The sequence below is a fragment of the Amia ocellicauda genome, chromosome 1, assembly GCF_036373705.1.
Source record: "Amia ocellicauda isolate fAmiCal2 chromosome 1, fAmiCal2.hap1, whole genome shotgun sequence".
Classification (NCBI taxonomy): domain Eukaryota; kingdom Metazoa; phylum Chordata; class Actinopteri; order Amiiformes; family Amiidae; genus Amia; species Amia ocellicauda.
The window spans coordinates 44465971-44493036 of NC_089850.1; the positions used below are offsets into that span (position 1 = coordinate 44465971).

The window sequence follows — 27066 nt, forward strand, 5'->3', positions numbered from 1 at the left end:
ACAGTTAGACAATTCTGATACATTATTAAAAAAAAATCTCTATAAGCTGCACAATATTTATTTTACATTGTTGCATATATTTTAGGCATTTACTAGACCAAATTGAATCCTTGACCCATTGGCCAACCTCAAATTTCAATTATAGTGGGGATTTTTTTCTTTCCTTGTCTGGTACGCAAACCTGCTACCTAGAGCAGTGGTTTTCGATTTGTTATTGGTGGGTGTCAAAGTTTTTATTCAGTCCAAACCACTACCTCTAAAAAGTCTATAAAAGCTATTTATATTTGACCCTTATCTACTGCCTCTACTGCAACTCAGATCTTAAGGTTCATAATTAAGTTTGTATTTTGTATTTCATGTTATTGTCCAGTACCTTTGCCCATGACCTAGGGGATACAATAGTAATCATGTCTGTATTTCATTTCAACACGCTCTCAATAACTACAGTGTCAGTACAGTGTAAGAGAGCAGCTGCCAGGGCCCAAGAGAACATGCTGTATAAGATTTTGGCTAGATCCACAGCAGACAGCAGGTGACACCTCTTCCTAGAAACAGTTGCTATTTAACATTATTAACAGCTAGAGCTTTATGCGCCATTGTTATTTTTGTATTGCGTTGATGGGGCCTGTTTTTTTTTTAACACAGGATTGCTCTCTGTCATTTTGTAAATATCTGTCAGCACATTTGGTATGCAGATGTAAACTTGGACAAACTGATACTGCTAACAATGCATTATTACATGAACAACCTTTAACCATATATAGTAGCATTCTATGACTGAAATGTAGTTGGTGCACAAATGGGATTTAAAAAAAAAATGCAAAAAGATTAAAGAGTCAGAATTGCAATTTAACAGATGCCCAGAATTCAAATTCATAGAAGGTGAATGAGGTAATTTGGACCAAGAAAAGTAAACCCTAACAACCACAAAAGTAGTATTCCAGCCATACAGAGGTGTGATTCTACATCTCATTCTTATTTAGTTCATACAGTAGATATGCAAGCCTTTAATCCAAACATTGTGCTCTACCAAAAATTATGACAGTTTGACTTGTCTCTACAAAATGTTCTATATTGATGGAGGTTATATTAAACAGTACATATAATTATGAAGCTTTATTCAAATGTGGAAGAAAATAAGTAAAACATTGTGAACCTGTAGACAAAGTCTACATTTTTAAAGGTTTAGTTAGTTGTTGTGTGTCCTAATTTACATATTAAGTAAGGGTTTACTGTCCCTGCTTTCCCTTGCTGTCCGATTTAAAACAGGAAAGCACCGTCAAACACCTGAACTATTCATATTCAGCAAAAGCTGTGACCTCATTCTTGCTGTCAGTGTGGCATTGAGTTCATGATGCAAATCTGTGATGCCATCTGCATGAGTCATTGCAAACCACAATGTGAAGGCGAATCCAAAAAATATCGGGTTGTTGTCGTTGTAAAATGAGCACCCATCAAATCCTAAACGTAGTTTAGCCACTTAAAGTAATTCTTAAATGTTGCTTTATTTTAATGAGATCTGTTACATTGGTCTTAATCTCACAGAGGTTACTTCTAAAAGTTTGTTCCCAAATAAACAATTTATTTCAGTTCAGTTTTGTTAGAAAGGCAAGGTGTGGAGTTTGCCCTTGCATGTTGTATCTGGAGGACCACTGTGTTAGCCGGTTTTCACTCCAGCCTCATTGCCTCCTGCTTACCTGAGTGATCCACATGTTTCAGAGCAGAAAACCACTGAAAATATGGAAATAAGAAAATCATTAGTTCAGTTTCAACTAAGAGCTCATTGGGAACCACTGCCAAACAAGTTGCCCCTTTGCTGACAAAGATACATGGAAGACTTACAATTGTATACAGTATGTTAAATCTACTTGCTCAGCTTATCTCACACGTTTGTGAAAAGCTGAACAATTATCTGTGAATATGACATAATAATGAAAAAGGAATAAGCACAACTATGCTTTTAGGATATTGTAGTAATAACCACAAAATATGTAGGTATTACTGTCTGTATTTTATTGCCTTGTGTAAACAGCTAATAGGTACTGATATTCTTGTTCTTTTTAAAATTGTAATCTCTTTAAAGCATTTTTCAGCACTGGCCTCCACAGAATCCTTGTATTAAGCAATTTAAACATCTTGAATCTGTTGAATTTGAAACTGCTAGTTTTAATGCATAATTGCACAGGAGTCAGAGGTGCTGTCTAATGCTTGATATGTTAGTGGTATAGGCTATATAGACTAATGTTGAATTTGGGTAAATCAGAAGTTCGACATCAATTACAGCTATTTGTCACTTGATGGTTTTCCTTTTTGACAGTGACTTTCAGCAGATATACACCGATCAGCCATAACATTATGACCACTGACAGGTGAAGTGAATACCACTGATAATCTCGTTATCATGGCACCTGTCAGTGGGTGGGATATATTAGGCAGCAAGTCAACATTTTGTCCTCAAAGTTGATGTGTTTGAAGCAGGAAAAATGGGCAAGCGTAAGGATCTGAGCGACTTTGACAAGGGCCAAATTGTGATGGCTAGACGACTGGGTCAGAGCATCTCCAAAACTGCAGCTCTTGTGGGGTGTTCCCGGTCTGCAGTGGTCAGTACCTATCAAAAGTGGTCCAAGGAAGGAAAAGCAGTGAACCGGCGACAGGGTCATGGGAGTCTGGGGAGTTCCCAGACATAAGCTGATACTGATATGTGGCATTTGTTGTTTTCTGAAATTACTCTAAGCTAACAATTTCAATCAAAGACAAGATCCAAACTATATCCACTAAATTGTATTCACACACTAACCTAGTGAAAATGGATAATGATAGAGAAACTGCCATTTACCTTTGTGTAATGCAAACAAAGCAGCAGCTCACAATGTAATAGAAGAGTGGTGGTTCTGCAGGGTAGGATATATATTATTTTAAATACATTTATTTTTTTATATATGTAGAGAATAATTATGTATACTACTTGGAACATGTTTTTGGTCCACTTAAATGTAATATTTGAATATCTGTGATTCATTCATTTTTGATTATAACTTATGCAAGCTTAAGAAATACCCACACAATTTGCTCAGAACTGTGCAATCGTTCACAGAACAAACTGATGCTGGTCAAATAAAGGGGATATGAATGGATACACCAATATTTTTTTTTATTTCCACATCACTAAAATAGATATACAATCATGTTTTTTCTAGATGGAAAAAGTAAATATGTTTCACTTTGTACCACATTATGTAAATCTATAAAGCTAGAAACACAGATTACTAAAAAAATAAAATAAATAAAGATCTTCAAACAACCACATTATGGGCTTCTAGAAGGTGAACAGATGGATGTACTGTGGACTGAACAGATTGCAAGAACAAATCACCAGGAAACGATGTGGGGAATGAACATTACAGCCAAAGTACCAAAGTATCAACCGCCTGTAGATCTATAGCACATAGAGGCTAATATGGTTCTAGTTCTACTAACACACAAGCATGGACTGTGATACCACAGTCCATTTTACTAACTTTTAAAATGTATTTAAACTCTGCCAGTACATTCCATACGATTAATAAATGCCGTATGCGGTCATGATCCTGGATTGGATTGGTGATGATGTCTTAGACTGACATGGCTAGGTATAACAAAGGACATGACTGTTCTTGACTTCAGAAAATGATAATAACAACAATGAGCAAGTTTATACATTTGTGACTGATGTCACAGATGAATTACAATGTTATTTGTATTGGCACAGTAGATAGCTATTACTTTCATTTACCATTTAGGTAAGATACGTTTTTTACATGGTTTTAAAAGAATGTTACCTTATTCCAATCTTGGGAAAATACAGCTTTGACAATCAACTATTTAGTACAATGCCTTAGATATAAGCTTTTAGGTCTAAGTCTAATAATCCATGGGCATATGCTGCTACTGATGCCTCACCCTCATTAAAGTAAGCAGTTAGATCAATTAATCTTAATTACTTTTTTCCTTTTTCCTACTTTTTCTTTTTTTTTTCTTCCAAAGTAAGAGAGGTGTCTTTTGAGGGCACAAGGAAGGTATCATTGGGAGATATTAATATTTTCTGTTCGCTGTTCAGCTCTGCTCGGCGTCTATTGAAACAAATGATGCAACGTGAAAAGTTAACAGTCACAGTCTAGAATGATTTCCAGGCTTAATTGAACACAAACACGTCTGTTGAGGTTTTCGTACTTACAGTGATTTACAGTCTGTGGTGTGGACATAATTACATGACGTCTGTCTTATTTTATTTGATAGTTATTCTGCTTTGGTTTGGCCAACCTAGGGTATATCAATTTCTTACTTTGAAAGGGTATACAAAATCAATGTTACATTAAAACTAAAACATAAAACTGGAAACATATTTACATTTTTAGTAGGTTTCCGTGTTTAATACATATGATTATTGCCAAGAAAAAGATCCTCAGGGATTTTGCTCATGCTGACTCAACTCCACCTCACTAGCCCACAGAGCTGTGTGTCAGCAACTGATGCATTCAATTAGATGCCAGTGTCACTGTATTAAATTGATTCAAAGCACAATTAAGACGTCAGCATGAGAACTGTAGCAATCATAAAAGCATACTCGAAGGGCTGAAAATAAAATAACTTTATTAAAACTGTGTTCGATGTCCTTCAAACACTGTCAAGAAAAGGCATTTACAGTTATTTTAAAAGCCCTCGCCAAATAGGTGAGTAACATAAACAGACATTAATATATATATATAAATATATTTTTCCATTTTCTAAAGCCATAGTCCCGTATGGGTTTAATGAAATATACCAAAAATGTGGAAATCAATATAAATCTGGTTTAAACAATATAGAAAATAAAATTAATGAAGAGATAGAATAGGTACATGCACATTACTGATGGGTTCATCCAAGCAAGAGAAACAACAACGTAAATGCACCCATTTCACATTTGATGATGTTGTTTTTGGTTCCAGTTTTAAAATCTACAATTTGAATTTGCTTTACTGCATACTGCAGTGAAATTAAAATAAATGTATTGCATTGTAGTCTACTTTCACTATGTAATTAGATTAATATCCAATAATGTGACATTCATGACTGGCTTACTATAGAAATAGAGTTCACACATCTGATGTGATTCAGGATCTGAGTTTATGAACCACACTGCAGTTCCCGAGAGCTTATCATACAAGAGACAAGAGATTGCATGCAGTACTGATGTTCGACACAGTTACAGGAATGCAAATGTATACTCAAAACCCTGCTTTCACAGAGCAAGGGTCTGGTTTTTGAAGAGAATCAGTTCATTTGTGACAGGGAGGCACATTTCAGATGGTGTTGAGATGAGGACTTTGACATTGGTAAGGGGGAGGTATCTTCCAATGGTTTAATTATAAGAACAATAGCCTTTATTTACAAAAGTTGTCTCAGCATACATTTTCTTTAAATCTCTGTCACACAGATGTTATGGTGCTGTTGCAATATGGAAACTGCTAACTAACATAATATAACAATGTTCAACATGGGATGAAACAAGTAGATCCTTAAAGGTCTTTTATGGTGCAAGGTCCAGAAGGTAGTCTCTAATAGCTATATAATCAAGAAGCCAAATAGATAACATGCTGAGTGACATTCATCATCCCTGGATCCTGTGATGTCATTTAAACTATTCAGCATTTCTAAATAAATCCTACCAATGCATAAAGGGACAAATCTTCACAATGCAGAATCACATTTTGAACAAAACTTATTTCACTTCAGCAATTTTAAGGAGAGGTTAGACCTCTAATTATTCATGCTAGCTGGCATGACATATAGCCCAAAGCAGCTGTGAATCATAGTTTCGGTCACTTAGCAACTGCTAAATATTGCTTTCTTAATACTTATGAAACAATATATAGGCATACTTATGGTGAACTGGATATAAAATGGAAATCAAATATGAAGTAGATAAAGCTATCTCCATTTCACAACAGAAGAACTGTAATAAGTTTAATCACTTTTGTTTAAATAGACTAAATCGTAAACATCACATGTATTTGTGAAGCTGTTGTATTTTGTTCACAAAAAATGTTTTTACAAAAAAGTTTGTTGTGGGTTTCATTGCTGCTGATTACTTGTTAAAATAGCTTGACAATTCATACATTATTTAATAAACTAAAACAGTATTTCACTTCAAAATGATTATGCAATTGTATCTGAAAGCTGTTATGATGACTTTCATGTTTTATTATTTATGTATGACTTTTCTTAATTACTTACTTTTGGGGTGGATAAATCAGTGCTTTCCGGTCACATAAACCGATCAGCCATAACATTATGACCACCTGCCTAATATTGTGTAGGTCCCCCTTTTGCCCCCTTCAGCAGATCCTTTAAGTCCTGTAAGTTGCGAGGTGGGGCCTCCATGGATCGGACTTGTTTGTCCAGCACATCCCACAGATGCTCTATTGGATGGAGATCTGGGGAATTTGGAGGCCAAGTCAACACCTTGAACTCGTGATTCATCAGACCAGGCCACCTTCTTCCATTGCTCCGTGGTCCAGTTCTGATGCTCACGTGCCCATTGTAGGCGCTTTCGGCAGTGGACAGGGGTCAGCATGGTCATCCTGACTGGTCTGCGGCTACGCAGCCCCATACGCAACAAACTGCGATGCACTGTGTGTTCTGACACCTTTCTATCAGAACCAGCATTAACTTTTTCAGCAATTTGAGCTACAGTAGTTCATCTGTTGGATCGGACCACACGGGCAAGCCTTCGCTCCCCATGTGCATCAATGAGCCTTGGCCGCCCATGACCCTGTCGCCGGTTCACCGCTTTTCCTTCCTTGGACCACTTTTGATAGGTACTGACCACTGCAGACCGGGAACACCCCACAAGAGCTGCAGTTTTGGAGATGCTCTGACCCAGTTGTCTAGCCATCACAATTTGGCCCTTGTCAAAGTCGCTCAGATCCTTACGCTTGACCATATTTCCTGCTTCTAACACATCAACTTTGAGGACAAAATGTTCACTTGCTGCCTAATATATCCCACCCACTGACAAGTGCCATGATAACGAGATTATCAGTGCTATTTACTTCACCTGTCAGTGGTCATAATGTTATGGCTGATCGGTGTACATTGTAAATAGACCTGCTTCCACAGGTCAGTTTTAAAATAAACGTTTTACATAAGGAGGCTCTCTGTATACATTTATTCTCACAAATAAAGAAATGTGATTCAGATTGGGAGTTTTGCCTTCAACTGGGGATTGTGTTTCTGGCTTTGATATGAACTATATAAAAATGAAGCAACACCTAAAGATGCGCTGTGTGGAGGCAAACTTAACTTTGTGAGCTTTCCTCTGTGGGTTCCCTTGTACCTCCAGCTATCCTGCACCAGATCTATGGACTTCACTCCCTAGCCACGTGAGCAGCATACAAACTCTGTTGCAGTTTAAATCCTGCTTACTTGTTTGATCTGATCATGTAACAACTTAGTGCTGATGATATCATGTTGTAAAATGCCTTGAGACACGTTTCATGTGGTGCTATATAAATATAGTAAGCATGAAAGATTGTTAATTCTCACTTTAGCATGACATAGGTAAAATTGCTAAAAGGCAGTTATCCAATAAGACACTATTCAATGCTGTGAATTATCAAATGATCCCAAGTAGGCAAAACTGTGACTTGTAAGACTTTCACTTTGACCTTTTCTAAACCTTTACTTTACATTAATTTCTGATCTAAAGGTTAAAGCATCTGGAGGAGTTATAATGGACTAACCATTTTGTCTTGCTCTACATTTTATGAAGTTCCTAAAAGGTGTTATGGATTCACCTCCCCTAAATCAATAAGTACATAATACTGATCATAACTTCTTCTTTGTTTTGTTAGGTTTTTTGGTTGCCTTTGTAAACTACTGTTCAATTTTGAATAATTTATATATTTATAATATTTCACAATTGCTACAATTGCTAGTAAAAGCATACAAAAACAAGGAACCCAGAATTTCTAATCTGTAATTAATTAAAAGGTAGAAATTGCATTTATCCATTTTCTGTCACAGAATCTTTGGCAGCTGGGTAGCTGGTCTTGTCCAGGAGAGCAACACAACATTCACTCTGTCACCTGTGTTGCTGTTAATAGGCTTCACACAAGCTGTTGCCTTTTCAGAACCGCCCCTCGTAGCTATGAGTTTGTCCCCAGTAAACATCTGAGACTCTTGATCAGTATTTTCTGTTCTGCAAGTAATATTTTCAAATTTGCTACCGTTAATTACGGGCAGATACATCAGTGCAGTTTCCTCATCCTAAGAGATATCTGGTATTAAAGTTGGTAAGTATGTCACCCAAATGCCATATCGGAATACCAGAAACCCACGGACCCACCCATGGAGCTGGAGATGAGCTCTCTGGAGAGGACACAACAGGGCTGCCTTCTCAGGGCGAGATGAGGCTTTCCTCAGTGCTTTTAAAACCCATTCATTATAATTTAATATTTTCCAAACAGAACCAGAAAGATGTGCCATTAAGAGCTCTTTGATACTATAGTTCAAACTTTGTATTGATTTATTTTTTCTATAGTGTAGTTTGTGCTCCCCTAATTCTCCTCTTACCATCCTGATCTTATTTATAGTAATGCATAGCATTGAAAGGTGGGCTCTCCAATTTGTATTACATTAAAGGTATGTTTTTTAACTTCAATATTTTTGGGAACAATAACCCACTTTGTTTTCTTGCTTTTTTAATATGTTTCACACAATACATATTTGCTGTGGTATTGCCTCTGACAGATTTGGTGTGTGTATGTATATCTATAATGGTAAGAAGTAACTAATAATAATAATAATAATAATAATAATAATAATAATAATAATAATAATAATAATGACAAGAAGAGATAGAAAAGGAAATGAATGGATCCAAGAACCAACAACAATACGTGATGTCATTCAAACAGTGAAAATGTTAAAATATCAATCGGCTGAAGAACAGATCAAAGATGGACAAAGGAAGCTATCGACTGGATCCCAAGAGATGAAAAAAGACCTAGAAGATGACCACATAAAATGGGAAGATTAAATTATAAGTTTGCAGGCGTGACATAAAACGGAGAAGCTCTAGATCAAAGCAAGTGGAAATATCTTGAGGAGGCCTTCATCCAGCAGTGGATTGATATAGCATGATGAGGATGAGGATAGGTAGATAGATAAATCCTTACTTGAGTGGCATTCAAGGTTATTTTGTGGGGTGGCAGGGTCAGGAGGCTGCACCGTGCACCCAGAAGGATCTTTACATAGAAGTACAAGTACTGAGAAAGTTACTGTACATTATGTAACTCTGTCAACCAATTAACTTGGCCACCCTGAAGGAGAGAAGAGCAGTTTAGCCAAATATTTCATATTGATTCCTAACATTTTAGTTGAAGACATTGCGGCCAACATGGAAATTGCCAAGCATTATGCCATTATACACACTTTACACTTTAATATTAAACATCTCTCTGGTTAATCACAAAACATGTATGGCACACCATTCCAGCATTTACAGACTCTTGTAGATAGAAAGAATACGACTTTACACTGAAACTTGTATCTGTCATATTGCACAGTAGATTAAAGTAGATTAAGGCGAAGTGAGGGGGGGGGGGGGGGGGAGGGTTGTGTTGTGGTAAAAGCAGTTCTCTGGCTTCTATATATCAGGCCATAACATCCATCAAAGCCACAGAGTTGACAAAATTACGTCATGTAAGAATATAGCATCCTCTTTCAAAACCTAGTAACGCCATAGTTTTTATCATATCCTAATTTTAGATTTTGCTTTCGTTCATTTCCCCTGATGAGAACCGGGCAGCCTACGTTTTGCTGCCTCTGAGTTGTAGGAGAGGATGTGGTTTGAGTGTTCACATTGTTACATATGTATACAATCTACTTACTGAAAATGTCAGACCGCAAACATTCATTTTTTCCATTCTCAACCTGGAAGAAAAATACAAAATAAATACATTAAAGAGCTGGCTGCAAATCTGGTAATTCCTTGTCTAAAAGAAGACATTTCTGTAATCTTTTGCTAACCATGGGAGGTGTTTGATAACCAGTTACAGTACATGAGGTACAATGTCATGCTTGTAGAAATAAAGTCACATTTTATTTCAGCCACAAACCTTAATTTGTTCTAATAGTGTATAAGGTGAGTGCTGTATATATGTGAGAACTGACAGTTAAAAAGGACCACGATGAGTAATCTCCAGTTATTGTGAAGGTCAGCTCAAAAAGGCATTTGAAGTGAACCAGGTACTCTTTAACTAGAACATATCAGGGTCAAATAGTTATAACAGACAATAATAATAATAATAATCTGAAGATTCATTATTTGGTTTATTGTCTAATTATTGATCTCCCCCCACCGCCCTTCCCCCACTAATTACCACTTAAGCACCCTTTACATTTTGGTTGGAGTTTTGGTATTTTTCTAAATGGATTTAGCATTCTCACAGAAGGGCTCATTTGTGAAATGTGAGGTATGTAAAATTAACTCTGAATAATAAAATTGAATGTACAGAAAGCCGAGAGTACTGAACAGGAAATAAACCTGAAAATAGAAAGAGAAATTCAATGGGGAACCTCATGGATCTGTAGTAGGACCACTGCTCTTCCTAATGTGAAGTGTTAATAAACACATCTAGACTAGAATACACAATGAACCACTGCGGAAACAAGAACAAGAAATACACTCAGAACCTGGTAGAAACCTGGTGAATACAATTAAATGTAAAGTGTAAGTTACTACATGCAGGTCAGATAATAGTAAACTAATAACAATAGTTAATGAAGCAATATACATTTTTGTAGGAGTATTTAATATATAGTAAAAAGAATAACAGGCGATGGCCTGGCATCCCGTCCTGGGTGAATTCCTGCCTTGTGCCCTATGCCTGCTGGGATCGGCTCTGGCTTCCCCACGTCCCTCACCAGTATAACTGGTTTTGAAAATGCATGGATGGATGGATGGATCCATTAATACATATTTATATATGTAATGTGGTGCAGCGTCATGTGGGGCATATAATTGTTGCCATGAAGGCATGACTCATTGATTGGGAACACCTGACCTGCAGGACTCCCCTGATTGGCCAGGCTCTTCCATAAAAGCAGGAAACCAGGACACTTTGGTTGTTGGTGGTGTGACTGTGAGTTTAGAGTTTGTGAGTTAGACTGTTTGTTTGGAGTAATGTTTTATGTTTAGAGAGGGAACTGAAAAGGTTGGGGTTTAGTTTTGGTTTTAATTGTTTTTCAACACTATAAATACATTCACCTCATATGCACCAAATTATTATTATTACTTGATTTCTTAGCAGACACCCTTATCCAGGGTGACTTACAATTGTTATAAGATATCACATTATTTTGTATATTTACCCATTTATACAGCTGGGCATTTACTGGAGCAAAAGGACCTTACCCAAGGGTACAACAGCAGTGCCCCCCACCAGGGACTGAACCCACACCCCCAGGCTCCAGAGTCCAGAGCCCTAGGCACTTCTCCAAACTACTGGACATATTCTTTCTTTGTAACTGTTTCCCTAGACCCTGCCTATTTATCAAGCCCAGTACTGTGACCATCCCCCCCATTGTGTCACAATGATGCATAGCCATAGCTCTCAGTATAGAACAGCACAGACACATTCTACACAGCACTTTGACTGCTATACTCAGGCATTATTTAAAAACTAATATTACAATATAAATTGATTTGTTCATTCATAAAAGTGAAATAGTATAGAAATAAAATAAAATAAACTATACATTTGCATTACATTCCTAGTCATATAATAGGAACACTTATTTATTATCTAAGGAAGCCCAAGGAAAAAATTAAGCTTGTACAAACCCATTTTAATAATTGTATGAACAAATACAATGGGATTTATTTCTGGAATGTATTTATTTTTATGGGGAGATTTGCTATTACAGGTACTGAAAAGGCTGCAAAGGAATCTAAATGTATCATCTATTTACAGAGCAAAGTATAGAAAAAAAGTAAGTATCTTATGAGTTGTAATCTTAGTCTTAAATTATTATGGGCTCAATAATCTTCTTTGTTTCGTGGATCTTTAGGAGTTGACAACCAAACATATTCAAGTTATTTTATTTTATAATTAGAGTAAATCTTACTTAAACGCATGAAAATGTAGAAAATGTGATGGCCTGAAAAATTATATATGTATCATCCTGCATTTTGAAAGAAATACAGATAGAAAGTCTTACAAAAACACACAATATCTGGTTTGATTTGGAAGGAACTTCTTGTTTTCTTTGAATTGTATGATCCTTGTGAAGCCAAGGTAGAGAACTCATTGGGCCCACAGGCCAAATTGAATGGTGAATGATTTTTGGAATCCATTCCTTGTCAAACCTGTATGACATGGCAATGCAAACTACCTAATTAGCATTCTGCATAGCAAAAATGTTTTTGAATAGAAAGAGACAACTCTGCCACAGTGTATGCCTTACCAGTGATTACATGTACAAGTGTATTTTTGCATCTGCATTACAAGTTATCAAGGTGAAATATGTGACCATTTATAACAGGGGTATCAGACTTCAGTCCTGGAGGACCTCGTTCCAGACTGGCTCTTGGCTCCTTAATTGGTCTAATTAAACAATTTACTGGAATAATTTAAAACTTCTCTTCAAACTCTGAAGAGATCTGTGGGTTCAGTGTTTTGAATCATCAACAAAATGTAAAGTATCAGCTAAAAAAAAAAACACACACGAAAGTTTAAGATAAGTCTACTTGAATAAATAATGACAATAATTATGTAATTGGGTTCTCCTGTTGGAACAAAAACCAGCAGACACAGCGGCACCCCAGGACTTGAGTCTGACACCCCTGATTTACAGAAAGTCACCATGAACATTTTAAAGTGTAAAGCCAGAATGCCACAGAATCGGTATGGATTTTCCCCACTTCAAAACAGAAACACAGTGGAATAAGGAGAGCAAATTTCACACTAGGACACAAGAACTTTGCTCTCCAATGTTAATGTTAATGTATTTTAATAAACACACTTTTAACACAACCAATAAACAAATAACTAATGATATCTTCATAGAAGTTTGTCAATATAGTAGCTTAATGGTTTATGCACATGAAATGTATTAGATAAAGCCTTATGTTAATAAGTAGTAGGTAGTAGGTTCTTAGTTGATAAACTGAAACTTCCATCACTATATCAATTCTAAACATCATTTTCATTCTAATGTCTCCCTAATATATTCAAAAGGCTTCTGAGAAAACATTTTCTCTTACATATTGTTCTGGATGAAAGGTGTAAAGTGCAAAAAATGCAGTTTTGGAAAAACAAGCAAACACAGGAAATATGAACCCGATTCAAAAACATACATGTAAAACACCTATGTGGCTATACATTTTTGATGTACACTGAAAGGTAACACCTAGACGTCTGATCATTCAGTAAAGTTTCTGCCGATAGTTACTAAATTAATGTTCCATCCTTGGATTGCTTTCTACCCTCTCTAAATTCCATTTGAAATTTCTTTGATGAAATGAAACCACAGAGATATAAACAACCTGTTCTAATACTAATAATAGTATTAACAACAAACACAGATCATTGATAAAGGTTGCCATTAATATAATAGAAAGCTTAGATGTTTTTGCATTTATGACACTGTTGAGACCCTCTAACTGTATCATGTGTCCTCTCAGCTGGGAACACATGCACATTTACTGCCAACTTGGCACTTTCACAGTGGAGGTGCTGCCAAAAAACAAGATTTACCACCAATAATACTACCTGGCATTAAAAAGAAAAAATGAAAGAAAAAAAAAATCACAGTGACATGTAGCTGCACTGTGGAAAAGCACTGAAAGGATTTGAGAAACATTTTGCAGGAAGAGCATTAAATGTGTAATTCAAATGTTAACAGTGCAGGTTGAGATTAAAACGTGGAGTGTGCCTTTTAAGTGCATATACATGTAAACCAACTAATCTCTACGTTAAGGTATTTTTTATGCACCACATATGATGTAAAGATCATTTCAATGACTCGTGTGTTAAACCAGGTGTAATGAAGAAAAAACTATAAATAAAAAAACTATCCCATAAGAACAGACATCACATAACTCTATATCTAATGAACTACAAACAATTACAGGGTAATACTGTGCACCACAATGCATACAGAACAATCAATACATTCAAATACACGTGCATTTGCCTACACATTTTCACGGCAGAAAAACCGCAACTCGTGGAACAATTTGTGTTTGCGTGCAAACATGCTTTTGCCAGGTCCAAGTACACGAACAGGTTAAACACAATGCAATATCTACAGTTAAACTCAAAAAATATAACTTGATAAATAAAACAGTGTTTTTATTGAATCGCCCATTACAATCCCATGCAGTAATGTGCACCAACGAACCATTTAAGCACACACTATATATATATATATATATATATATATATATATATATATATATATATATATATATTTAAACACTGTCAAACAAGATTCTTCCTGTTTTCCTTGCTCGCTTCCTCTTATCTTGCACAGCAGCACTGCACGCCTCAGCGCGGGCCGCCCGGACTGTGTCAACAGCGCGCAGCTGCGCCGCTCAGGATCGAGCCGGCGGCCCAGCCTTCTGATTGGCTGCCAATGACATCACCCCGGCGCTCACACGGGACCCGGAGCTCGTCCCGCGCCGCGCACAGCTGACTGCACAGCCGCCGCCCCGCCCCGCCACGGCTGGGTTGGCTTTCCCGGCGCATTATCATCTCTTTAATATGCATGAGGGCCCCTATTGGTCCTCACCCTTGCCACTCGAAACAGAGCTTTTCTGTAGGCTGTGGAGCCTCTCGTATATGACATGACGCGGAGCAGGGAGAAAGTAAAGATGTTGCGGATGCACGGTCATGGGACAGGCTGATTGGGGCAGCGACGTATATTAGTTTTTTAAAATAGAGACACACTGGATACAGACGTCGGGAGTCTGCACATTTGACCATCATGTAAGTGAAACTTTTCGTGCACATATATAAGGATTGTGTTAAGTAAGTTATGTGTGTATTTATAAATAGGCAATAATTGATGCTATTCAGTGATATTTTGCGCATACGCTTTTAAATTAAGATATTTTTGCGTTTTTATTCGGATTTGGAGTAAAAGGTGAGATACATGCCTGATTTTCTTGAGAGCTGCCTTTGCCAGCATTATTATACCTGTAGGTTTCTCATTCCAGCTGCTCGTAAGTTGATGATGAGAAGCTGCTCCAGCAAAAGCAAATCGATTGTAAGCTGCAGTGCAATTCAACAGAGTACAGCCTACATGTTAAAGACAGTATCCACAGGAATGGCATTTTATATTGATAAAGACTACTTTTGTTTATCTAATCGATTATACTAATATATATGTATACTCAATGCGTGTATGTATTCTCTGCACGTCCACATGCATTTAACTGGACATTGTAATTCATTTCTCAGGTTTGATGCAAATGCATATACTTTTAACAATATTGACATTTGTATTTCTTAATGTAACTTAATAAGAGCCTTAATATGTTGCCTGCCGAACACCTGTGCTGAACACAGACGCTCTGAAGAATGGTTGGTTATTGTAAAGATGCGTATACTATAATTCAACAACGAAGTGCGATATGCCCAGCTGCTTATTTAAGTTCAACTCCGATCTGACGTGAATATGCGTCCTGTTTGTAAAGCTCATGAATGTGTTAATATAATAAATTGGCATTTTTATTGAGCCTGATACCGAGGCGCAATGCCACCCCATTATATATTTAGCGGCGCAGGATGGCTGTGAATCCAGGATCCAAGCCTCAGTGTCTGGGTGTCTCCTTTTTGGGCTCTAAGAGCAGGACAGCATAAACAAACACCATTCATTGTCTTTTTTTTTTTTCTGTAAGCAGACATGCACAAATACACACATGCATATATAGCCTACAGTGTTTAATTGTTACTTGTTATATTATTATTATTATTATTATTATTATTATTATTATTATTTCAAGATGCCAATAATTATAACAAGTGATTCCTAGTCACACAAGATATCGGTTAAGGGAGACGTTTTTAATATTATCGTCATATAAGTCATATTGTCCAAATTCTGTTCATGTGAGAAAAGCAAAGGTTTGCAGAATCCATATTCTAAAAAGGGTGGTCAGTGTATAGGTTTTTTTTTTTTCTTCTACAAATGATGTCTGCACATAATGCCCAGGAACAACGTGAATGGATAACTGCCATTGGCTTCTATTATTATTATTCCTAGATTGGATTCTTGAGTTCTTCATAGATTGCCAGCTTTCAGCCTCCCCATGCCTCCATCTCCTCTAGACGACAGAATTGTGGTGGCGCTGCCAAGGCCAATCAGACCTCAGGAACTCAAACTTTGCTTGGACACCAGCTACCTGGACTCCGTCACCACCACCAGTAAAACGGTTATTAGCACAACTGTGGTGAAGATAAGGGCGACTAATCTCACTTATATGCCCTCATCCAACGGCTCTACGCGCTCGTTGTCTTGCGGATGCAGCAGCGCCAGTTGCTGCACGGTGACCACTTACGAGAAAGACAGCCAGACCCAGAGCCAAGTCAGCGTGAGTAGCCCCAACCTGAGCTCAGGCGTCTGCTTTGCTGGTCCCACCAACCAAATGGTCAACAACAATGAGGCCCTAAGTGCACCTGCTGGCATTGGGAGCCCCACTTCTGGCTCAGCGAAGTCCCTGTCTGCCGTCCGGGTCATCTACCCAAATGAGTTGGCCAAGAGGATCAGCAGATGCCCCAAGGGCCACCAGGGAAGCCCAGGTACAGTCATCATTGACTGCCGGCCATTCATGGAGTATAATAAGAGTCATATTCAAGGGGCAGTTCACATCAACTGCTCAGACAAGATCAGTCGACGGAGGCTTCAGCAAGGGAAGATCACTGTTTTGGACTTGATCTCTTGTAGGGAAGGCAAGGACTCCTTCAAAAGGATTTTCTCCAAAGAGATTGTGGTTTATGACGAGAATACCAACGAGCCAAACAGGGTGATGCCATCACAGCCTTTACACGTTGTCCTGGAATCACTGAAGAGAGAAGGGAAAGACCCCCTCGTTTTGAAAGGTATGCACTTTCTTAAAAGTAATGGAACAGTAAGAAAAAACTACATTTCCTTAAAGAATTTAACCTGTTATATTTCAATCAGAAATCAGTTGCCCTCATCAGATGAGATGGACTTCCATGTCTGACCTGTAGGGTAGATGAAAGGTTAAACCACAAATTATAACAAACTGCACAAATGCTCAAACAGGCACACAGGGGGTCAGAGGTGTGTTACAAGTACACCTTAAGGGGAGATGTTGAGGTTTTTCCACTAAAGTTATTATAATGAGATTCTGTATTTAAAATGTGTGATTAATAAGCAGAGGGTTTACAGTTCAATTAAATTTGCAATGATGTATAGAAACAAAATCCTCAAGTAACTCCTATAACCTCATCTAGTTTTAAAACAATTTGTGTGTGTGTGTGTAAATAGTTTGTAAAGCCATGTCAAAACTGAAGCAGAAACAAAAAACATATGTACATCCATATTTTATATTGAAACTGAAAAGTAAGTGTGATTCACAGAATATTCACAGTTATAACACTGGCAGACTTGTATATTTGAAAGGTCACTGTCTGTTTTCTTTTTGTTGAGAACATATCTCTGTAGTTTCAGTCTGCAGGATTGTTTGTAGTATTAATCCATGGGTGGAAACAGAAAATAAAATACCAAGCATTTGACTTTCTCTAGTTCACATCTGCTGTTTTGTAATGTAATCTGCTGTGTTATAAATTACTGCCCTGTCTATTGCCTGGTTTGTGTTTGTAAACATTGAGTTCTATCTTTGAAGCCTTCTTTGCTGCATCTGGTTAAGTGCCATTTTCTCCATCTTTGGTGCTGAACGGCAGGCACACTGCTGCTGTTTCTGTGGTGCAGTGTCACGTTGGGAGAATATGATCAGAGCTTTTTAGGCCTTGGCCCCAGTCTTAAATTACTGCTTTAATTTCCAGCCCCATTAATGGAACGGTGAGCTGAGATTGATACTGTCTGAATACAAAATTGAGCAGGGCACACGCAGATGATTTCAGGAGCTTATAAAGGTTTAATTTTCTTCTGTATAATTTTAATTTGGCAGGTCTCAGAAAGCAACAGACTATCACCTTTTTATTAACACTGTCATATGTGTATCAACATGTCAGTATTCTTTTAAAAATCATCTCAGGGCTATTGCCACAAAGAGTAATTATTCTGGCATTCTACTAAATTAATTAGCAAGAAACACATTTATAACCAAGCCTAATTTATGTTCATTGATTTATAAGAGCTGCATTAGTTAAAAGAGACAAATCTTTATGGAATTCTGTGTCAAGCAAGTTCCATTCTTAAAAGATTTGGAATGAACATTCATTATTCTCCTGCAAGTGGAATTCCAATATGAAACATTTGCTTTCAGAATTAAAATTAACTGGCTAAAATAATCAAATCCTTGCATGAACCTTTGCAACTAGAAGTGCAGTGTTGTAATGCATATGACACATATGAAACCTAGAAAACAATCTATGCCAATTGTACTTGACTCGACTTGTCGGCTAGTGAAGCGCTATTCTAATTCAGCAAAGTTTGTTTTTCTACTGATTTGTAGATCAGGTCAGTTTTTTTATATATGTAGTCTTCTCCAAACTGAATAATGTGTCTGAATCACAGCCACCCCTCTGAAAAAGGTTTATTTTGCTGTTCATAACATTACAAAATGCAGGCATCCACACACCATGTTCCCCATTGTGCTTAGCAACTTTGTTGTTGAAAAGAGTTTTGAAACAACAAACCAAAAAAGTAAATGTCAATAAGCACAGGTTACCAGAAAAGGGAGAGGAAGAGTAAACCCAGAGTTTCTGTTAATGGCCGTCACATATAAAGACATTAAATAAGATCAGGTGAGGTTTTATTGTCACGTATCGATCACCTGTCGCAAGAATGTAAGAATACAGATTTGTCAAAACATTGCTGTTGTCACCTCACGTGTAACACTGTTCTTGACAATGATGTTGATTGATGGTAATATCAACACTTATGGATTTCTGAAATTGACTTTCCAACAAGAGTAGGATATGTTAAATTATATCCTCACCTTTTAAATCTCCCGCCAGCCCATGGGGTCATTTAAGAAGTGCTTGCCAGTAAAGTCTAAATAGTCTATATATTTCAGTATAAAATGTATCCAACTGGGAATCTGAAAAATTCTGGAGTTTATAATCTTTGGATAAATAATACATTTGTCACTCTTTTGCATAAATAAACCTTTAAGATTTTATTAAGCCAAAACAGTAATTTTATCATGTTTTTAAAGCCGGTGCTAACTGAAGGAGGTTAGTTAGTAAAGCCTATTTTTTCCTATTCAATTCATGTATGTTTAGCATCTATTACTTTTCTCATTCTTAGAAAAGCCATAATTTAATCTACAGCTCTGTACAAAAAGACCACTGCATTTTTTTCTTAAACCAGCATCTCTACATGTATGGCAGCCATTTCATTCCATTCATATTTGTATTTGGAATTTGGGAGAAATGTTGTCAGTAGTTTATAGAATAAAACAAAAATGTAAATTTTACCCAAACACATACCTATAAATAGTAAAACCAGAGAAACTGATCATTTTGCAGTGTTCTCTTAATTTTTTACAGAGCTGTATGTCAGAATCCTCGTTATCCAACAGAGCTGCTGCTACACCTGTCATGATGTCATGCACTGGAGATGTACAGGATTTCATTATATAAATTAAATTACAAACATTAAAGGAATTGCTAACGCATGCTGTGGTGTGTCTCACAATTGACAGACAGACAGACAGACAGACTAGAATTAAGATTTAATATGATTGTACACTGTTAAATACAGCTTAATCATTGAGCTCTGTAAATGGTACAATTTAATCAAAGAAGCTTCTCTGATATGTAACCCATTTTTACCATGCATTTGAAGTATACATCAAAATAACTAAAACACAGCATGTTCTTCACATGTAATGCATTTCCATGGTTCAGTTTATTTTTTTGTATTGTATTTCTTTAGCATCATTGTAAACTGAATAGTGAAGTGTTTTTCAGTAACATTGAGTAAAAACATGTAAATACAACTCATTTTAGAAATAGCAGGTGGGATCTTTAGCACAGGACTGACGTTTTATGCATCTAGCCCAGTATGAGTAATAAAGGTAGTTTCTCTGCCATTCTGTAATAGCAAGTATTACTAATGCTTTCTGTTCTGTTTAAGCCTGCCAGGATCTGCAGATTAAGTGTCTAAAATAGTACATATATACTTTTACGTACTCATTAGGAGTAATTTTGTCACTGTTTTGTTTTGTGGTTGACACAGTTGCACACAGGAAATGAATGTTCTCACAGGGCATTTAGCTGTTGGGGCCATTTTAGTGTGTTGTACTCGCAGTTCCAGGAAGCCTTTGAAAGTTAAGCGTTCATAATCTATCGAACTTCAAAGAAGTTAAAAACTTGTGTGCTTTTGCAAAAGAGATATCTGCAAAAGGAACAAACAATTCGAGGCCCAGATTAAATCAAAACTATAAACCAATACCAAATTATAAACTGGGCACATCAACAATTACTTGGCTATGGAGACGTTCTGGGAGCATTTCTCTCTCAGTGACTCTGTTCTGTATTTTTGTATTGAGGTTGATGACAGGATTTTATGTTTGCTATGGTTCCAGAGGCCTATCTGTCTTTCCTAACTAACCTGCAGTGTGGTGAGAAGAAGCTTTGTGTTGATGTAAGTGCCAGCTAGACTGTATTCCTAAACAGTCTCTGCTAGGGCCCAGAATAATGTTCTTCTACCAGGCTGCAGTCATCCATATGGACACCTCCCAGACTTGCCCTAGAGTAGCTAACAGAACCCGACAAACCACTTCACAAACAGACCTTCCTTTGCTGTAGCTGCAGGGCACCCTGCCTCCCCTTCTATTGTTTTCAGGCCACGTAAGACACTCGGTAGAAATTAAATTAGATTTTATAAACCTGATTATTTGCAGACCGATTTACATGATTCGTCTGTCTTTACTCCTTGGACAAGACTAACTAATGCTTTTCATTAGTGCCATTAGTGGCTTGCTCATACTTCACCCACTGGAATCCAGCATGTCATATGTAAGAGAGATTTTGTTTGACACGTCTTCCTGATGACTTCGATGCATGCATGCATGCACACTATTTTCATGTAACTTGAACATTGTCTTGGGCTTAGCAGAATCGTCCAATAAATATTTACACACATTATGCACCAAGGACCTTAGGTGACATATCACAGAGCTTACTGCTGGTATTGCTTTTCTTACATCTGTGAGACAGACTATGCAGTTTATTTGGGGCCCCATAGGTCAAGGCTTTGAGGCACACTGACACTCTGACTACATCATAACGTCAGTGATGCTCCACTCAGCAGCACACCTGCTTATATAGTGACCCCAGGGTGGAAAGTATATTTATCTTCAGGCTTCATATGGACATAAAATCGCCATGTAATTTCTAACGAGTTTACAAATCTACATTTGTCCTGTGGTTTTGTCAAAGGAGGTGAAATTGTGGAAATCATGGAGGTTGAAATCTCTCCTCTTAGTTTTAGAATTATTATTGTTGATGTACAGTCATGGACACATATTTGATCAGCTTGGCACACCTTTGTCACTCTGGGTTCATGTCTGTAAATATTTTACTTTCGTTATTTTATCAATTCATCCAAAGCCTGTTATTCCAGGTTATCTAGAGTTCTGGGTGAATGATAATTAAAATAAATAAAATGGTCTAGAGATAAACACTGCATTTCAGCTCTTGTGCAAACTTGCCAATCTTTTATCACATTTATTGTGTTTGATTCCTGTTTTCTCATGTTTTAGTTGGAAATCAATATGTTAATTTGAATTTATGTTATGCTTTTCTCAGGACTGGATTACTGCAAAGCCTTTTTCCTCATCTTGGCTATATTATGCCTCTGAAACCTAAACATTTCAACACTAGCAATAACCCTGAACAGGCTTTGCTTTTTCACCATGTTATCAGTTAAAAACAGAGGAAGGCAGAGATTATGCACAGGACAGTACCACAGTGATGGACCTTATAGTAATTAAAGTGTCAAGGTGCTATACAATATGGAGACTAAATAGATCACTTATTGATTTAATTCAGTAATGGAATATGCTGATTAGTCCTTTCACTTTTCATCTACTATTTAAAATCATGCTTAATATGTATTAATAGCTAAGTTTCTGCAATGAATGTTATTACCCTCATGTTATATTGAAACTTGAACAATGCTCTTTACTCCTAATGTTGTTCTCCCTTATTAAAGTTATTCTCAACAGTGTTTGCCTAGGCCTTTCCTACTGAAGAAGGTAGTTATCCACACACGTTGACATTGTGCTTCAGTATGTTTACCTTGGCAGTGTTTTAATTTCACTTCTTGACACAAACTGTAATGATTTTGGTTCAAGATGCACACAATGCAGGGTGAGAAGATCTACCAAGCCATGTTGTTGTTTTTGTTGAACCTGAAGAGAACAGTCAAAAGGAAACCCATTCAAAATTCAGTTAAAAGATTATCTATAAGCAATCACAGGAAGTGGATGACAGAGTGTGAAAGAAACACTGAAAACCTGTCAGGCAGTGCAGGGTACTTTCCGAAGTGAGGGAGAGGGTAACAGCAAAGGGAAAAGCCTACCAGGTGCTTTTTTCTGTGGTGGTTTTGGAATATTCTGGGAAATATCTTTTTCTCAAAATAAGACCTGTTATTTGTCACTGTATACATGGAAAAAGTACTTTTGGTTTAGAAGACTGGAGTTCTCGGGTTATGCTACGAGAGCCAGATTATCTCGGTATGTCCCATGTTCCCTCAAGAAGTCGAGGTAAATATAGGGAAAGTGGTAAACCATTACATTTTTCTGTTTTTCAAAAATTGTCATAACAGGGATGTCCAATCTTGTTTTACCAACTGAAGCTATGCTGCAGTTAAATGAGGAAATTGATAAAATGCCTGTGTATGAACATTTCAGTACATTATGTTTTGTACATTTGAGGTATAATTCAACTTTTCTATTTAAAAACACTTAATAATGTTCACAAAAATATACCACTCACACATTTTAAGGCAAAACTAAGCATTAACTTTGCTGTGAAATAGGAAAATTAACCCATAATATGTAGGATATTCTCAAAATGTAAAAATGTTGCTTATCCCTTTTTTTTTTTTTTTTTGGTTGTATTCGTCTCCATTGTTTTGTAGTATTTTCTTTATATATATATATAATATAATCCTAGTTTAAATTTTGTTTTCAAACTGATCTAACTCTAAATAAACAAATTTAATATACCATAAGTTGCTTTTATAAGTGGCCCAACTAAGTTGATATTTTGCATATTAACTGACTTTTCATGGCTGTTGCATATTTAGTTCAGTCTGGTATTTGAAACATCAAAGACCCATTGAGAAAAATCAACTGATATTAGACTTACAAAGTAGCTAATTTGATTATATGATGAAGCGTATGTTATGTTGTGACTTGTGGCTTGTTCTAAGTGTACAGTTTACACCTCCCTTGGCAGTAGATGTGGGCTCCCCACCTGCCTCGTTTCTATGGCAATGTGGTGGGTGCACACAATTACATCACTTGGCATGACATCAGCGCTTGTAATGTGAACAATACATGAACTGCTACTTTGTTTTATGCCCCTCCAGTGCAACTGTGTACTTGGGAGGGGGATATGATGTAATGGTAACAGGTGCTTAAGGCCTGCATTTGACTAACTGAAAAAGTCACAATATCTGCTTTCCAGTAAGTAAATGTGATGCGTATGATGAGGAAAATGTCTGCTAGACAAATACCATTTTGAATTTAAAGACAAGTGTTTGTATAAGGAGTACTATGTGGTTCTCCTCTAATTTAATAAATTCACTTTTTAATATTTACCTTAACCACTAATGTTGAAAATGCATCAAAATGTATTTTAAGAGGGTAAAAATGTCCTGAAGAATTTAGAAAAGGATGCAGCTTTATGTGCAGCATTGTATTGCAATACTAATGCTCAAGTGCTAAGAACTAGGTGCTCTTGTTCTACACTGATATGGTTTATGTGTATTTTCTTATTTAGGTGGGCTCAGTGCTTTCCGGCTGAACCACGAGAACCTCTGTGACAACTCCATGCAACTGCAGGAATGCTTGGACTCTGCTGGTGCGTCCGCCATGTCGGGGGGTATACCTCACTCCCTGCCCACCACCCCTGACATTGAGAATGCGGAACTGACCCCAGTCCTTCCCTTCCTCTACCTGGGGAATGAGCATGATGCTCAGGACTTTGAGAAGATGCAGAAGTTGAACATAGGATACATCATCAACGTCACCACTCACCTGCCACTCTTCCACTACGAGCAAGGCGTTTTCAACTACAAGCGGCTTCCTGCTACTGATAGCAACAAGCAAAATCTCAGGCAGTACTTTGAGGAGGCATTTGAATTCATTGGTACGCAAGAGTTGAATTTATTATGCTTTTTTCTATCCGTATAATCTTACTCTACTTTCTGTGATAATCCTGGGAATATTGATAAAATAGATGTTTTACATAAGTGAGATGTATCAGCTGTATTTGTAGTATAATGTTATGTATGTAATTTGTGGCTTATCGTGGAAGTGCATATGTTTGTGGAAGCAGCCCTTGTCTGTCGTGGTGTGTTTGTTCCATATCATAAATGAAAGAACTCGTGTACATCAACTCAAATTCCTTTGCACACCCTGTAACATCATCTCGTATGTCAAACCTCCATTTTAATATTGCTGGCTATGTAATGTAGAGACATGTTGGATAGGTTTGCTTTTCTGCTTGTTTATATATGTTTTGTAAGACAATCAATGAAATTCTGTCTTGCATGTTATTTTAAAATATACATTTTTAGATAGATGGATTGGTTAAACTCTATGGTAACATTTAGTTTAAACTATTGCAGAGCTTGAATTATGCTGTTAGAAGGACTTTTCATACCAACCTCCCATGATGTCTCTTGATTCTGTGTAGCAGTATTTCCCAATAATCATAATGTGAGAACCTCCCCGGAAATGTAAAAATGATTCTCGGAAGCAGCCGAGCAGTCTTTATTTACAGGGTTTAATAGCAGTTTGAAAGATACATTTTGTTCTGTAATCTTGTACAGGAAGATAACTCATATTATTCTGTACTGTTCTGAACAGACACAGAAATCACTTAATAATGACAGAGCTTACCATATGCTGCAGTCAACGTGATTGTCGTGAATGTCCTGAAAACAAATTAATTTCAAAAATGTTCAAACGGATGGAAGCCCTTTTTATTTTGCTCTCTTCTTGCCGATTCATTACCATCCTGTCCTCTTAGTCTTAGTGCACTATGAATGCATCGTTCCAAAAAGTGTTGAAAAGTATTGAGGTATTTTCCATATTTTTCCAATGTGTGAAACAACAGTGTTAAGCATTTGAATTGTGCTTTCCTGTGTGTGTTTCAGAAGGATTAGATCTTATTTTCCTACTGTTCTATAGAAATTTCAACAATATTCTGCACACTTTGGGGGCATTGGAAGATGATTAAATACAACTTAAAATTTTTGAGAGCCTCCTGCACTGGACGCTGCCTTGAGACATTGAAGATCTGTTTTACCTAAACTAATGTTTACTTTGCTTGCCTAGTTTTTCTGACAGAAAGCTCCTATAGTCTATTTACTTTTTTATCATGGCAATTTTTGTCTTGTGTTTCTGTGTTGGATAGTTGGACCCAAGCACATCGTTATTTAAGTGAAAGCTCATATTGTATTTCAACTTGAAGCACTGGAGTTTAAAGAGGCATTTTTTTTTTCTGTTTTCCAGAGGAAGCACATCAGAGTGGAAAGGGACTCCTCATTCACTGCCAGGCTGGGGTGTCTCGATCGGCCACCATTGTCATAGCCTACTTGATGAAGCACACTCGGATGACCATGACGGATGCGTACAAGTTTGTCAAAACAAGGAGACCAATTATATCTCCAAACCTCAACTTCATGGGACAGTTGTTGGAGTTTGAAGAGGATCTCAACAATGGCATCACTCCCAGAATCCTCACCCCAAAGCTCATCGGGGTGGAGACTGTTGTGTAAAAAGGGGGGAAGGTGTGTATTTTGCAAGCTGAGTCTGCAGGATCTCTTAACAGCACCTTCAGGGCACATTGTACTTTGGTGCTTCAGGCATTGGTCACAGAAGAAGAAGAAATATTGGAAAAAAGTGGCGGTTATTTTATTAAAGGGTAGGTAGTGGGTGGGGAATCCATTCTGCTATTGTTTTGAGCTGGCCAAAAACCTGGATTACAAATTGCACTGAAAACGACTCGTTGTCCTGAGTGGGCTTGTCTGTGCAGGTTCATAGACGGCAAAAATAACCAAGACTGTGAGGTTCTGCTACGGATGTTTCCTTTCACTAGCGAGGGAACGGGTTGTTTCCTCACTGTATCTTGTGGCCACAAATGTCAGTGGCCACAGTAGAGGCAACTTTATGCCACTGAACTTGACATGATTGAGAGACTTGTTTATTTGGTGTGCTTATGTTCTTGTTCTATTTTTCTATGGGTAATGGGGGTTTAAACACATTGGAATTAGGGAACTGACCGTAACTTGCCCTCTGTGGCCTACTGTGCAATAATTTCAGAGTGGAATGCAACAGGAGCTGTACCTGAAGTGTAAATAGAGTGCTAATTCTTCCAGCTCAATGGTACATTACGAGAAATAAGGTAACTTTTGTTTGTTTGTTTTTATTTTAATTAAATTCTGGATACAGTGCCATAATTACTGGTACAAATGTAAAAAGAAAATTGCCACAGCATTTTGGTGTGTTACTGTTGTCTGTGTATAATTTCATTTTGTTTATTCTATAAAAAGACATGAAACCATTCAAATTTGTCTGTGTATTTCAGTAATTTCACAAATCAAGTATTTCCCCATACACATAATCACATTGAACTCTTG

At 37.1% G+C, this 27066-nt stretch overlaps 1 protein-coding gene across 1 annotated transcript; it reads left to right on the forward strand.

Annotated features, from left to right (window-relative positions):
• The first annotated feature begins 14863 nt into the window (after positions 1–14863).
• dusp10 (dual specificity phosphatase 10) lies at positions 14864–26990 on the forward strand. The gene is made up of 4 exons (XM_066706292.1): positions 14864–15017; positions 16297–17132; positions 24201–24569; positions 25940–26990. The coding sequence occupies exons 2-4, from the start codon at positions 16343–16345 to the stop codon at positions 26203–26205; spliced, it is 1425 nt and encodes a 474-aa protein (XP_066562389.1). The 5' UTR covers positions 14864–15017; positions 16297–16342; the 3' UTR covers positions 26206–26990.
• The last annotated feature ends 76 nt before the right edge of the window (positions 26991–27066 follow it).

Coding starts and splice junctions, on each gene's coding strand:
- dusp10 (XM_066706292.1), top strand. CDS start 16,343: ATGCCTCCATCTCCTCTAGACGACAGAATTGTGGTGGCGCTGCCAAGG. Junction 17,133..24,200: donor AGACCCCCTCGTTTTGAAAG/GTATGCACTTTC, acceptor TTTCTTATTTAG/GTGGGCTCAGTGCTTTCCGG. Junction 24,570..25,939: donor GGAGGCATTTGAATTCATTG/GTACGCAAGAGT, acceptor TCTGTTTTCCAG/AGGAAGCACATCAGAGTGGA.